General features: G+C 32.8%; 1 protein-coding gene across 1 annotated transcript; it reads left to right on the plus strand.

Moving 5' to 3' along the window:
• The first annotated feature begins 830 nt into the window (after positions 1-830).
• On the plus strand, positions 831-15,269 carry RGS18 (regulator of G protein signaling 18). The gene is made up of 5 exons (XM_077887298.1): positions 831-1,224; positions 1,707-1,808; positions 3,072-3,133; positions 12,107-12,273; positions 13,748-15,269. Exons 1-5 carry the CDS (start codon positions 1,106-1,108, stop codon positions 14,003-14,005), a joined length of 708 nt encoding a protein of 235 aa, XP_077743424.1. The 5' UTR covers positions 831-1,105; the 3' UTR covers positions 14,006-15,269.
• The last annotated feature ends 243 nt before the right edge of the window (positions 15,270-15,512 follow it).

Below are 15,512 nucleotides of genomic sequence, written 5' to 3' on the forward strand. Positions count from 1 at the left end.
GGGAACATGGGTAGCTCAGTTGGTTGGGTATCTGACTCTTGATTTTGTCTCAGGTCATGATCTCAGGGTCCTGGGATTGAGCTCCATGATAGGTCTGCACTGAGCGGGGAGTCTGAAGATTTTCTCTCTCCATCTCTGTTTGCCCCTCTCCCTGCTGGCATGCTCTCTCTCTCACTCTCAAATAAATAAATCTTTTTGTTTAATTTATATATTGTCTTTTTCCCCATTTTCACCATGGACTGATAGAAATTTCCTAAATATCTAAAATCATTCCATGAACCTGTGTCTAAAAATTATTGAATGAAATGCTTTCTATAGTCTCTTTCAAATATAAAACCCCGTGATCTATATTCTTATTTTGATACAAGATGTTAAGCAAATGTAATTTACATTATATAGCAGTATGTCAATTAAATGTAATTTACTTAATTCATTGTCATTAAAATAAATTAAAAAAAATTAAGAACAGGGACGCCTGGGTGGCTCAGTGGTTGAGCCTTTGGCCCAGGGTGTGATCCTGGAGACCCGGGATTGAGTCCCACATCGGGCTCCCTGCATGGAGCCTGCTTCTCCTCTCTCTGCCTGTGTCTCTGCCTTTCTCTCGGTGTGACTCATGAATAAATAAATAAAAATCTTAAAAAAATAAAAATAAAAAAATAAAAAGTTAAGAACAAGGAAAATTATCTCCTAATGTTCAATGTGGTACTTCACCACAACATATTTTACTATACACAATACATATTTAAAAACTTTTTAAAAAGTTCCTGTGGGAAATGACAGTGTCATTTGGGTCTATTAAAGCACCATTCTGGTTGCACAAACTAGAAAGAGAAGTTGCACTGTGGTAATACTAGTCTTTATCTTAGAGACCAACAGTCATTTTGCAAATTTGTAGTATCATTTCCCTAAACAACTCAGGACCAAATTGTACTTCAGTTCCTCAGTTCTACTTTTTTGTGGAGACAGAAACACAGCTCTTGGTTCTATTTGTTTTTCTTTTAGGCACTGCTAACAGAGTTATAACTTATTGTACCATGAATAATTATGAAATAGTATTGACAGGTGAAGGATGTAATAAATTAGACATCTCTTCATTTTAGAGAAGATGGAAACATCATTGGTTTTCTTTTCTCAATTAAATATGTGTGAATCAAAAGAAAAAACTTTTTTCAAGTTAATACATGGTTCAGGAAAAGAAGAAACAAGCAAAGAAGCCAAAATCAGGTAAAATCATGATCAGCTTTATACTTTTAAAAACATGATTGATGTTGAATATTTATTAGCACTTGTTTTTAAAATATCTGATTGAAAATATACTGAATATACTGTTACGACTGGGGAAAAAAAAGTCTCTTAATTAGGAGTAAACACCTGTTAAATCTAAAGTGCTTTTATTTTAGAAAAAAGTACAATAATTTTAACACAGAGAAGAACTAGTGACAATCTTAATTGAAATATAATCTCAAATACTTTACAATCACTGAGGGAAAAAACAAAATATATTTCCATATGCTATCCTAATTCTTCCACAGACTGAATAAAATTCACCAGGAAAACCATTGAGTCATTGAGTGTGTGTGGGAAGTAGATGGTGGGTGAGAAGGGATGTTCAGGTAATTACCAATCCCAAATTTGTTTGACAGTCAGAAGGAAAGATTTTAATTGTCATCCAACTTGTCCTGAAGCTAATGCCTTTTTTGTTACAGAGCTAAGGAAAAAAGAAATAGGCTAAGTCTTCTCGTGCAGAAACCTGAGTTTCATGAAGAAACCCACTTCAGTAGATCTGGGCACTTGGCCAGAGAAACAAGGTGAATAACTTTTAATTATTTGAAGGAAGATTTTTGCTGATTCTATCATTAAAGGTTTAAGAAAGAGGAAATTAGGGATTTCCATTTTATTGGAAATTATACAGTAATATAAGGAAGGTTAGAGATCTCATTTCAAAAAAGTAAGAATATTCCATAAAATTAAACCACTTTAATAGCTTGAATTAAATAACCTTATAAAAATTTAAAGATGCTCTTTTAAAATTATATACCTGCCAATTTTAAATGATATATTTTACTTCTTATAAACTGATGAAATACTCATTAAATTAAGAGTTTTCACTGTGTAATATTGTCATAGAGGAGACCTAGTCATCTCTTTCCTTAGTGGTTTGGAAAAAGTGCCTTTAGGAATAAAGGCAAAAAAGCATGAGAAGGAATGTTTTGTCATTTTTAGCCATTTCTTTAATTCAAACAGAAAATTAAGTGGCCTTATATACTAGGATAATAAAAATTCTTCTAAATGAAAAATGACCAATAAAAGATCAAAGACAAATATAAACAACTTTGTAAATTATAACTATAAAATATTTGTTGTATTACAACTTTTTAAATATATATTTTATCCCTTTAGAGCTTCATTAGCCAAACTTCCTGTATCTGTTTAAAAAAAATTGCTGCATTACGTGGTGAGAGCTTAAAGGAAATTGCAGTTTAAAATATTTGACTACAAGATATTATCAGTTAGGTTCTTCTATTTGCTGAAATAAACTGGATATGCAGAGATAAATAGTTTTCTCAAGAAAAAAAAAGATAATTGATTTCTTTTTCTTTGTTCTTAACATAACACATGATTAATTTTCTTTTTTTAAGATATTACTTATTTATTCACAAGAGACACAGGAAAAAGGCAGAGACACAGGCAGAGGGAGAAGCAGGCTCCCTGCTGGGATCTGATGCAGGACTCAATACCAGGACCTGGGATCATGATCTGAGCCAAAGGCAGATGCTCAACCACTGAGCTACCCAGGTGTCCCCATATGATTAGTTTCAAATAAAGTAATTCATACACTCATGAGAAAATACTTAATGTTATTTTAACATATTGTTTGAGAGGAAAAAATCAATAAAAATGTTGACCAATATTTTTGAAGTTTTCAATATAAATACAACTTTCATTACATAATAATAATAAAAAAAAACCCTATGGCTGAGAAGAGCAGTGTTACAGCATATGTTCATTCGAGCAGATCCATAAACAGAATTTCTGCATACTCCTTTATAAACATTTTGTTTCTTGAACAGAGTCTCCCCTGAAGAAGCAGTGATATGGGGTGAATCATTTGATAAACTGCTTTCTCATAAAGGTTAGTGGTCTTTTTCCCAAATGCTTTGTGTCTTAATAGAAAATTATGCAAAGTATGCATGTAACTCTACAAAGCAGGCTGTCATAAAAATGTAGTCTGATTAGTAATTTACAGCAATCCAAGTTTCTGATCAAAAGAAATAACTAAATTATAGAATAGTCAACAAATGGCAAATATTTTTTAAATATTTTGATTTTACTAAAAAATAATAATTGTGGTTGAAATAATATTATCTCTTTGTGCTGTGATTAATAGTTTCAAATGTTTTAATTTATTGATTTTTGAATGAAATCCTTGGTTTTTAAGTACCCGATTATCCGTGTTATTTTTATTGTTAAGTGATCTAAAATCTAAAGTAGTACTTTTTTAAGTTATTTATTTATTCATGAGAGAGAGAGAGAGAGAGGCATAGACACAGGCAGAGGGAGAAGCAGGCTCCATGCAGGGAGCCCGATGTGGGAATCCATCTGGGGACTCCAGGGTCACACCCCGGTTGGAAGGCGGCGCTAAACCGCTGAGCCACAGGAACTGCCCTAAAGTAGTTCTTTTATTCGAAATTCAGGAAACCCTCTTGAAAATACTTTTTCTCAAATTTTGTAAATATTTCACCCTTCATATCAATTATCTATTTTTAAAGCAGAATTTCATTGAAGAGTTGAGAATCAGATGGGTATTTAAGATGAAGCTCTGTAGATGAAGTAGAACATGAGGACAAATATTGACTTCTTGTTTGTTCAAACTATGATAAAGCATGAGTCAGAGGACAGGTTGTCTAGATTATTACTCTTTTTATTATTTTTTTTAATTTGACAGTTTATTGTAAGGAAACAGATATCTTTTCATATGTGGATGCTCAAACCCAGCACATCACCTGATAAATATTAACTGCTCAAATAATATAACCAAATTTGTTGCTAGGAAAAAGGTAGCCCAGGTTCCTTTGAGGGCTGAATTCTGGTTTTCCTCTGCTACATAATCTTAGCTAAGCTTCCTAATACCTCTGACTTTTAGCTTCTTCAACTGTAAATGGAGATAACAATGTCTTTAGCTCCAATAGGAATGGATTTCTCTCAGGATTAAATGAGATGAATAAGAAACCAATAACTAACACTACACAAATGTAAATTAGTACTTCTATTAAGAAAAATAATAATTATCAACAATAAATTTAAGAATCTTTTTCTATTTTTCAGTTTATTCCCAACTGGGTAAAATTACTTAAAAGATGAAATTTCAATTTAAAGAAACATATAAGTTGTACTTATTTGTTGAACTTAGTAAATTGGTACCTAATCTATTCATCATACTCTCATGACCCATACAGAGAGAAGAAATATTCAGTGAGGATAATTAGACCTACAGAAAATTTTCCCTTGGCATTCTGTAATCATTCCGTTTTACAAGTAGTCAAAACTGGGTGGAAAAAATTAAATCTGCTGCTCTCTCTTTTTTCTCTGCTGGTGGAAATATTAAAGAGCTATAAAATAGCAGCAGTTTGAATCAAGAGGGTTCAACATGATAACAAAAGTCAGCACTGACCCACTTGGACATTATTATCATTGCTCTTGATCAAAGTGCTAATTAAATTATATCGAATTCACAAAAAATTGTTACCAGTATTCTTTTAATCAATCCCCCTCAAAATCCAATTATTTTTAATTGCAAAGCTTATTATAATATTAAATTATAAAGCTTAAAATAATCAGCTAAAAAAGTCTTTTGTTTGCAGTGGTTGAATTCAGCTCATTTCCACTGTCTTGACTCCAGGCAAACAAAAAAAAAAAAAAGAAGAAGAAGGAAAGATCTTATACTCATTAGTATACACACACACACACACACACACACACACCCCAAGAAAGACCTTATTCTATCAAATTTTACAGAATTCCCCTTTGGTTAAATGAGTAAGTTTCTCAAATTCTGTATGTCATGTCTATATAAAGGAGATAGAGATTGTATTAAATTATTCAGATGGGAAGTGCAATGAGAAATCAAACAAAATATAAAATCAAAATAAAATAGAAATTTGAGTAGTTTGACAAAAATGGCTGATATTAAAAGCAGTGTATGCTGATTATTAGCATCTTTAGAAATAGAGCCACAGAATAGATGGTTCTTACTCTAGATATTAGGGGATTAAACAAAATTCACTAGCTGGACAAGAAGAGAGACCATCCAAGTGAAGAGCCAACATAGGCATGGGGCAGTAATCAGTGCAACTTATTTAGGGAGTTAAAAAGAAAGTAATTCTTTGTTGAGAAACAATTTGAAAAAGGAAGAGTGTCTTGGGATGACAGACAATAGATGAGATAAAACGGAAAGAGCATGGGTTTGTTATATTTCACAGAACCAACAGAATCCATGGAGTGTTTTGATAATCCTACTATTTTATCCAAATCTCAATATTCAAACATAGTTTTAACTCTTTTAAAAATTAAAAAGAACAGAAGATAAAATCGAAGAAAATCTAACCAAAGTATGGGCTTTAGTTAATACAGTGTATAAATATTTGTTTATCAAGTATAACATATGTACCTTACCAATGTAAGATGTTAATAATAGGAGGAAACTGGTTGTAGGATGTAAGAAAACTGCACTATCTTCATAACTTTTCAATAAATCTAGACCTACTCAGAAATAAAATGTTCCTCATTTGTTTCTTTACAGATATTAGGATACATTTTTTTCATCATCACCATTTGACAAATTTGTCTGAAATTGTAAATGAACCATAAATATCTATAATTTAACCACATATATAGAAATCAATAATTTCTAATGCTATATTTAATAGAAACAAAAATTATGAATAAATAAAAAATCAATATCAGATTATATCTGTGTTTCATAATCATCAATTTCAACTAATTTTAGTTATTAGTCTTATTGATTGACTTTATCAATATAAAATTAGTCAATTCCAATAAAATTATATTTATATGCATATTACACTTAAGCATATATGTGTTTTTGTATACATGCATGATAATGTTGCTGAACAATATATGTTTGAAAATAATTAGCTAGTTATAAAAATGCTATATAACTTGCAATGTATTGTGTAGCCTTTTAGAAATTATTAAAAGAGATTAAATAGATGAGTGCAAGATTTCAACAGGCGGAAGGAAAAATATTCCTGAGCCAATAAAAAGGCAGGAGAATGACAAGGGAAATAAGAGATTTTGGTGTAACTTGGAAAAGCAAGCAGTTCACTTTCACTAGGGTGGAGTAGGGAATGAACACATTGGGAAATCAAGTTACGGACAAATTTTGAAAGAGATTGTTAGAAAACTCTGATGGACAGAAAAATAGAATTCTATACATGCAATGTCGACTCCCTGCAAGATTGTCACAAATATAAAAGCTAACCTCAAGGTAAGGGCTATTTTGGAAAGAAAACAAATGACCTTGGTGACTGACTGTGCATGTATTATAAAGTGAGATGATGAAGAGATAAGAGATGAAGGAAAAGAATGAGCCACAGATCTCTAGATTTTATTCCATATTAGCAGGGGGATGACAGCCTTTTATAGTTGAGAGAAACAAGATTTGTGAGAAATAACAGGTCAGACTTTGAACTTATTTAGTTGCTTGTAAACTTTATCAGAAGTTTTGCAGGGATTTTAGGCACACACCTAGAATATGGAAGAGTAATTGATTATGAATAAAGATTTTCTAACCATCGCATCTTCAATTAATAATTGATGTGATGTGAAAGGGGCTGTTATTTCCTGCAGAGTCTCTATCGATAAGAAAATCTTCCAACTACTACATAACTGTGTATTTTCCTGTGTATCCTTTTTTTCCAGTCATTGCAAATAATTCCAATATTTTTGACATTTTCATTAATGAATATTTACCTGGACTTTTTTGTAACCTGTATTGTGGTTCTACTAAACTTAATCCTGAGAATAATTCATAATAGTTGAGAGAAGTAGAATATGTAAGTCATTGCACCCGCTTGCTTTAAAAATATAAACTGATTATACTGTGGAAAATACTAGTGCCTTTGAGTAAAGGCTGCAAGGAAATGAGCACTTAACTTTTGGGGAAGGAAATGAGTACTTCTCCTTACACTTTTTACCTTGTGGCTTTTCAACTTGCCCTTCCCAATTTTCAGTTACTGATTTTCTGCAAAATAAGGGATTCCAGTGTTCTACAAGTTAAATTTCTGAATTGAGCTAACCCATAACAAATAGTTTCTTAATCTGTCTCAGAATAAAAGTAAGTAAAATCCAGTCTAAATTTTAAATGGATCACATAAATAAATCATTATTACAAAAGTAACTACAACATTCTGTGTCAGGTCAAGAACTATGAAGCTAAACATTAAAGGGAAAACATGCAACCTAGTAATACTGTACTTGGGTTTCCAACTTGAGAGTTTCTTGACTTTTTGTTTCATTTGGTTTCTTGGCATCAGAAAAATTTTCCAACAGATGCCAGAGTTTCAATTTAGAAACATGCAATCACAAGCGTTTCATATTTGTATGACACATTGAGCCAGCTTCTTCCAGTGTGAATTCTAAACCCAGGTTCCATCAAGCACTTTTGGCAGCTGCAATCACCACTGCTGCCTTCTAAAGAACTGTCTGGTAAGTGACTCCTTCTGTGTACGAAATGGTTCCATTGTGACCTGACTTAATATAGCCGCCCAAAGTGGGTAAAAGAAACAGGAAGTAACTAATGTGCTGTGATAATCTTGCACAACATTGCATATTACTTTTTAAAAAGTAATTTACTTAAACTTTTAAATAAATGAACTATTCTCATTTATTATTAATTCATTTCTTTAAAAAAAAAGATTTTATTTATTTATCCATGAGAAACAGAGAGAGAGAGAGAGAGAGTCAAAGACACAGGCAAAGGGAGAGGCAGGCTCCATGCAGGGAGCCCAACTCAGGACTTGATCCCGGGATTCCAGGATCACACCCTGGGCCAAAGACAGGCACTAAACCACTGAGCCACCCAAGGATCCCCATTAATTCATTTCTTGAATCAGTATTTAGTCTTCTTTATTATATTCATATTATGCAAACAAGATCCATTTTCTTTGATTAACCCATTATAAGCACTTTCAGCACATAGTACTCTCCCAAATATTGGTGCTATGGTTTCATTCCGAAGGTTTGTATCAAACTCAAGACTAATTATGGTAAAAAAGGCCTTTTGCATGATATTCCAGAGCACAATGGCTGGGACATAGTTTACAGTCATGTTTTGTGAACTAATAAAGGGCTATATATTAAAAAACATTTATGTTATTTTTTTTTGAGAGACTTCTATTTGAATTCCATGCAAGTTGATTTTCCTCTGCTCCTCCAAACAAAAGAAATAACCACCAAAATGTCCTTACTTAGCTTTTAGTATATAAATGCCTCTCTTGCCCATCCATTAACCTTCATATTCCTCAGAAGTAAAGACTTTGCTCTTTGATGGCAGTTTATAACTTTGAACAAAATATATCTGGGTTCAACATTATGCATTGTATTTTACCAGCTATAAATTTAGGGCAGCTTCACTCTTGGAACCTCAACTTCTTCATCTGTAAAAATGGGTTACTCAATAGGGTTGACATGAAAATTAAATGGAACTGTGCCTATATAAGGCAATGTGCCAAGACCTTAGCAAACACTCAAAACTTCTATTACAATGAATACTATTGCATTTTCAGTATAATACAATCCTCATATTCATACTAGGTGTTTCATAAACAAAAGATAGGTGAAGAAAGTTATTTTTAATATGTAACAATTTCAGTTGCCTGGCATATGGGTGATTTCTTTTAGATGCTTAGTGCAAAAACACTTTATTATAATTGAGATCTATTAATAGGAAAAATAATGATCATATTCTCCCCAAATTATGAAATTTATTAATTCAATTTAAGAATAATTTGGCATTTAAAAACTGATCGATCATACTTATACATGACATATGGATAGAATAAGTTGAAATCAGAAAAGTTTTTTCCTTCTCTCTGGTCAATGTAACTTTATTCACAGACTCCATAATACTTATACTTAATTTCCTCTTTCCAAACTAGGTTTAACCTAGAACAGACTATTATCTCATTGCAAGATTGCAGGCATTTTATTTTGACTTTGAAATATATACATTTTTCAGATATTTGGGGAAAATCTTCTGTGTATCAAAATGCTTCAAAGAATCATTTCCCATTTAAATTTCCCTTCTGGGGAAGCTGGGCTGGCTCAGCAGTTTAGCGCTGCCTTCAGCCCAGGGCACGATCCTGGAGACTCAGGATCCAGTCCCATGTCAGGCTCCCTGCATGGAGCCTGCTTCTCTCTCTGCCTCTCTCTCTGTGTGTCTCTGATGAATAAATAAATAAAATCTTAAAAAAAAAAAAGTTGTGTTTAATCAGGAATTATCTTATTAGCATCTAATGACTGCAGACAAGTTCTGGCTTGTTTGTCAGTTTTAAATAGAGCTTCTCAAATTTTTGTAAGCTTGACCTTTGTCTGTCTTCCTAGTTTCTTCATAAACGTTTAACCATTAACACCTGGTACTCAGGGTTAATTTATGAGGAAAAAAAATCCCCCCTTATTCTAGTGAAAATGCTAATGGAAAAAAAAAAAGAAAATGCTAATGGAAGAAGCAGTTGAATAGAGCTGCATGATTCTTTTGTCATGGTAGTGGAAGTCATCACATATGCAATACTTTGGAAATGTCTATAGGTTGTCATGTCATTTTCTGTTCCTGTATCTCTAATATATTTTTAAAAATTGTTTACAACATTAAAAATGGTGCTTCATGGCAAAGAGGACAAATTGTATATATTAGGAGAAATAAATGGTGAAATGTAAAGCATACTTTGAGGATTTGTATTAGTTTCTCATTGCTGCTATAACAAATTACCATAACTTTAGTGACTTAACACAAATCTACAACCTTACAGTTCTGTAGGTCAGAAGTACAGTATAGGTCCTATTGGGGGAAAAAAATCAAGGTTATTGTCCCTTCTGAAGGGTCTAGGGGAGAATTCCTTCCCTGTCCATTCAGATTTTTAGTAAAACTCAGTTCTTTGCAGTTTTGGAATGAGGTTTCCATTGTCTCTCTGACTCTAAACTCCTGACCATTTGCACCTTCTAGAGGCCACCTCATTTTTTGGCTCATGACCATCTTCTTCCATCCTCAAAGTCAGTAACAGTCCTCGCGTTGTATCTCTCGAACCACTCCTCTGTCTTACTCCTCCACATTTCAGGAGTCATACACTTAGACTGGATTAGATTATTCACCTAGATAATTCAGGATACTTTCCCCATTTCATGGTCCCTAACCATACTCACATCTGCAAAGCTCTTTTTCCCATGTAAGGTAACATATTCACAGGTGCAGTTCAAATCTGAATTGTTCAAGGGTCAACTCTAGTAAAATATCACAAATAAGATAATGATATACCACCATTTATTTAACTATTTACCCATTAAAAACATAAAGAAGTGTTTTTTTTTAATTTTATTTTACTTAGACATTTAACTTTTGTTTGTCTTAACATCTCTTTATTGCTCCTTCTAATCAAAATGATAGCCTTGCTGTATAGAGTATTCTTGGTTGCAGGTTTTTTCTTTTAGCACTTTGAGATATCATGCCACTTTATTCTGGTCTGTAAAATCTCTGCTGAAAAATCAGCCAATAGACTAATGGGGTTTCCCTTGTATTGTAACTGTTTTCTTTTCTTTGGCTGCTTTTAAGGTTCTCTCTTTATCTCCACTTTTTGCCATTTTAATGACTTTGTGTCTTGCTGTGGACCTCCTTGGGTTGATTTTATTGGAGGCTCTCTGTGCCTCCTGGATCTGGATTTCTGTTTCCTTCCTCAGATTTGGAAAATTCCCAGCTATTATTTCTTCAAATAAATATTCTGCCCCTCTTTCTTTCTCTTTTTCTTCTGGGATTCATATAATGAAAAAGTTATTACACTTGGTAGTGTTGCTGAGTTCCCTATTTTTCTCATTTGTCCTGTTCTTTGGAGACATATGCCTCTGTCTCTTCATTTTATCTAACTCTCTGTGCCTGTTTCTATGTTAGAAAAGTCAGCTACATTTGCTCTTGAAAGTAGTGGCCTTATGAAGAAGTCCTATGGTGCCTTGTAATGAAATCTCCCCTGTTCACCAGAACCTGATTTCAGGTGTCTCCTATGTGTGTTATGTGTTTTACTGTTGTGGCTGAGCTTGGGGTGCTTGGCACGGGGGTCTGTTTTTGCTACTTTCTGTGTGCGTGCAGTATCCCTTCCTCCTGCAGAGAGTCTCATGGGTCCATTTGGCTCCCAACTGTGTCTCTGCCCTTCCTACCCTTTTCAACATGGCCTCTTCTCTATATTTAGGTGTGGAGTCTTTTCTGCCAGGCCTCAGATCATTCTCTGGGTTACTTACACTGATACAGGTGTTATCCAGTTGTAGATAATAGGTGGAATAGTTTCCTGGCTCTGTAGAATAACCCCCACACCCCTGAGAAAGACATTGAGGGACCTGAAAGATACCCAAAACAAAGTCCTGAGCAGGGATTTGTCCCTCTTACCCAGTTCTACGTATGATACTGGCCTCATTTCAACAAGAATGACACTTACCTTTCATAATTGTGAAGATTAAAGCTAATTTATATGAGATCTCTCATGTATATTATGCAGATATGTATTACTTCACTACATTAGAGGGAAGACATAGCTATTCTGTTAATATCAGCAGTTATACTTTAATATCAAGTACTACTTTACAGAAGAGGAGGTGAGTGAGGGGATGGATAGGTGATGGATATTAAGGAAGGCACTTGTTGTGATGAGCACTGGCTGTCGTATTTAAGTGATGAATCACTAAATTCTATACCAGAAACAAATATTACACTGCATGTTAACTAACTTGAATTTAAATAAATATTTGGTGGAAAAAAATATCAAGTAGTATAATTCCTCAGCATTAATATTGTATAGTTAAGATATATAATTTCTTTTCTTGGTAGATGGACTGGAGACCTTTACCAGATTTCTTAAAACTGAATTCAGCGAGGAAAACATTGAATTTTGGATAGCCTGTGAAGAATTCAAGAGAAGCAAAGACCCTCAACAAATTATCCCTAAAGCAAAAGCAATATATGAAAAATTTATACAGACTGATGCTCCACAAGAGGTAAAGATGATTATAAAAATTTAAAATTCCTTGAAAAAATTTTAAGAGAGTCTGCCTTTATCAAATTGGTATCTTCATACATTCTACAAGAAAGGTCAAGATTTTATTGAAGCAAAAATGAGTATTTATGTAAATTCCTACATACAAACAGAATGCATTTAAGGCTTTGCCATGGAAGCAAAATTATAATTGAAGTCATTCCTTGGGGTTATTTTTATTCTACACTAAGAATGAATACAATTACTTGCAACATTTAGATTTATTCACTTATCCATATTAATCATCTAAGCATAAGCAATGTGCCATCAAAACTAATGATTTCTATATGTGAGGAAGGCAAGACAAATTGAAAAGTTTGTATAATGTACCATTATGTGGGAGCACATCTACCTATGCAAAGTTTTGATTATCCCCAAAATAATTATTCTCTTTGATAGACTAAAAGAAAATTTTATAATTGATAGATGAGGGAAATCTAATTTAACAAGGTTCAAGTGAAAAAACAGTTGTGATTTTTTTTGATTGCAAGCTCAATGTGAGATAACTTTGTGATACAAATACTAAAACTATAAAACTAGCAAATATTACCTGATTACCCTCAAAAATAATTTAAATAGAGTTTCTGTATCTTTATTATGCATTCAATAAATAGTGTTTCTTCACTGGAGTGGTAGAACTGGTAGTCTATCACTATTAAAATTTATGTTTCACTATAAATTAGTATTGTCCATAAAGTAGCATTGTCTATGTGGATATCATTTCACATGGAATGATGACTGTTTTTTCTTGTTTCAATATGATTCAATCTGTTCTGTGTTTTAATACATTATTCTGTTTTTCCCATGGCCACTTGTATACACAGATTTTATTTATAAACAGCTAGTTGTATGGTGTTATTCATGAGGGAAAAAGAAGGAATCCTAACTGAAAACTTACCTCTATCAGATATAGCAGTAATGCTTTGATAAAAAGCATTAAAGAATTTTTTATCTTTAAAAGACATCCATTTTCAGCACATACTTGATGGTAAGAAAACATCATAATAAAATGAAAAGAGCATGGAAATAAAACAAAAGCCCCACACTGAAATCCCAAATATGCCCCAAACTCACTGTTTACCCTCATTCAAAATAATTTAATTTCTATGAAGTTTTAGTTTCCACTTTGAAAATGATTTAACCTAAAGGTCTGTATGATATTTACAATGTTTCATTATTCTAAATTAGCAGAGAGTAAAAAGGGCCAGGATTATAAAAAGAGAAGAGCTAGATGAAATGCCAGCCCAGAATAAACCATTGGATCCCAAGATTTATAACCAAAAAACAAAACAAAACAAAAAACAACAACAACAAACACACAAGCATCTAGATGCATTATGCCCATTCCAGCACTGGATCAATCCCGCATTGTTTTTCAAAAGTGTTTACTTAAGTAGATTGACCATAATCATACTTTTTTATTCTTATCATTCCAGGTTAACCTTGATTTTCATACCAAAGAAGTCATTACTAAAAGCATCACCCAACCTACCTTACACAGTTTTGATGCTGCACAAAGCAGAGTGTATCAGCTTATGGAACAAGACAGTTACACACGTTTTCTGAAATCTGACATCTATTTAGACTTGATAGAAGGAAGACCTCAGAGACCAACAAATCTTAGAAGACGATCACGCTCATTTACCTGTACTGAGTTTCAGGATGTAAAGTCAGATGTTGCCATTTGGTTGTAAAGAAAATTAATTTTGCTCATTTTGATGGCCAATTTGTAGTCTGCTTTTAAGATATAACATGCTTACTTTTAACAAATAGGTACATCTTTAAAATAAAATGCATCATGTCAAAGGATTTTAAAAGTGTAAATGAAAACTTAACATTTTAACAACACCTACTATATCTGTCAGTGTATTCTGTAAAGCCTTCCATTTGACTTAATTCCATTCATAATCAGAAAAACCTATTACATAATAGAAAGGAAGTAAAAGAGTAATAACAATGTTTTATAGAATGATTCATAAGACTGTAAAGTTGAATAGAAGTTAAGCCAATAGTTAGACCAAATACCTAGTTTGGATATTTTTTTCTAGATGTAAACAAATTAATGCTCAGATATCCATATATTCAGAATACATTTTTCATAATGATGAAGATTCTTTTTTTCTCAGTTATAGAGAAGTGGTCCTGTTCTTATAATAGGAGAGGGCAGTCATCTGTTCTGCGGTTACAACCCTGGGTTTGAGAATAAACAATGTATCACTTCTAGTGATAAGCCAGAAACAGAAACCCTGGGGAACAGATTCACTTATATAGAATTTCCAAGTTAAACATAATCCACATCGAAAACTGATAATAGGATCCATGTTTGGGCTCATTTTTAAGTAAATATGAACATGCTACTGTAAGTGGAACACATTTCCTCTTTTTTATTTTTATTTTTTTTATTTTATTTTTTTTGTGGAACACATTTCTAACAGTCACAGAACCATGACCAGATTCTACCTAACTCCAGACTGGGGCTAGGAACATCTAACCTGCTAACAGAAATTACTACTAAAGTACTAAAGTAGTGGGCAGTCAGTGGTTTGAATGAGGCCCAGGGAAGATTTATCCCAGCTGTATTTAGGTTTCATGTTTGGACTTTCAGGAGTGGGATAGAAATTAGAAATGAGAGGAGGTAAAGAAGCAAGGAGTCCAAACCCTGGAGACTCATGTATCTGCTACATTGTCTCCTATAAAGAAAGTGTTCCCCCATTGAGCATGTTCTTGTTCCAAGTCTCATTGAATCATTTCATACTGTATTATTCAAATAAGATTATGCTCATAAGTTATATATATGTCTCTACTTTAGGGAAATATTTAATTTTAGATGTGTGTTGCATGTAAATGTCTATATCTAAAGATGTCATACATTTGGCTTTGGCAAATGTTGTTTTAGTTGAAATGTAAAATATAAAAACTGAGAATCACCTATAGTAATAAATATTTTTAATTTCTTCATTCATATAGTTAATGTTTATTTGACCACTAAGTGCTCTTCCTGACTGATTATCCTTTCTGTCATCAAACTACACATAGACATATTTTCTTATTTTAGAATGATACCGGGATAGAAAGTACTCATTATTTTTTCACTGATATTAATGCTAATTCAATTCTTTATACTATTATAAATATGAAGACAAGGTGTCATGCATTTCAAAAATCCACTAAGAGATGATTTTTAATTTTTCTTTGGCTGAT

This window comes from Canis aureus, chromosome 38, assembly GCF_053574225.1.
Source record: "Canis aureus isolate CA01 chromosome 38, VMU_Caureus_v.1.0, whole genome shotgun sequence".
Lineage (NCBI taxonomy): Eukaryota > Metazoa > Chordata > Mammalia > Carnivora > Canidae > Canis > Canis aureus.

What these genes read in the sequence shown, in the direction of transcription:
- RGS18 (XM_077887298.1), top strand. Translation starts at nt 1,106, where the DNA reads ATGGAAACATCATTGGTTTTCTTTTCTCAATTAAATATGTGTGAATCA. An exon ending in CACTTGGCCAGAGAAACAAG is followed by an intron (nt 1,809 to 3,071) that starts GTGAATAACTTT and finishes TTTCTTGAACAG; the next exon opens with AGTCTCCCCTGAAGAAGCAG. An exon ending in AGACTGATGCTCCACAAGAG is followed by an intron (nt 12,274 to 13,747) that starts GTAAAGATGATT and finishes TTATCATTCCAG; the next exon opens with GTTAACCTTGATTTTCATAC.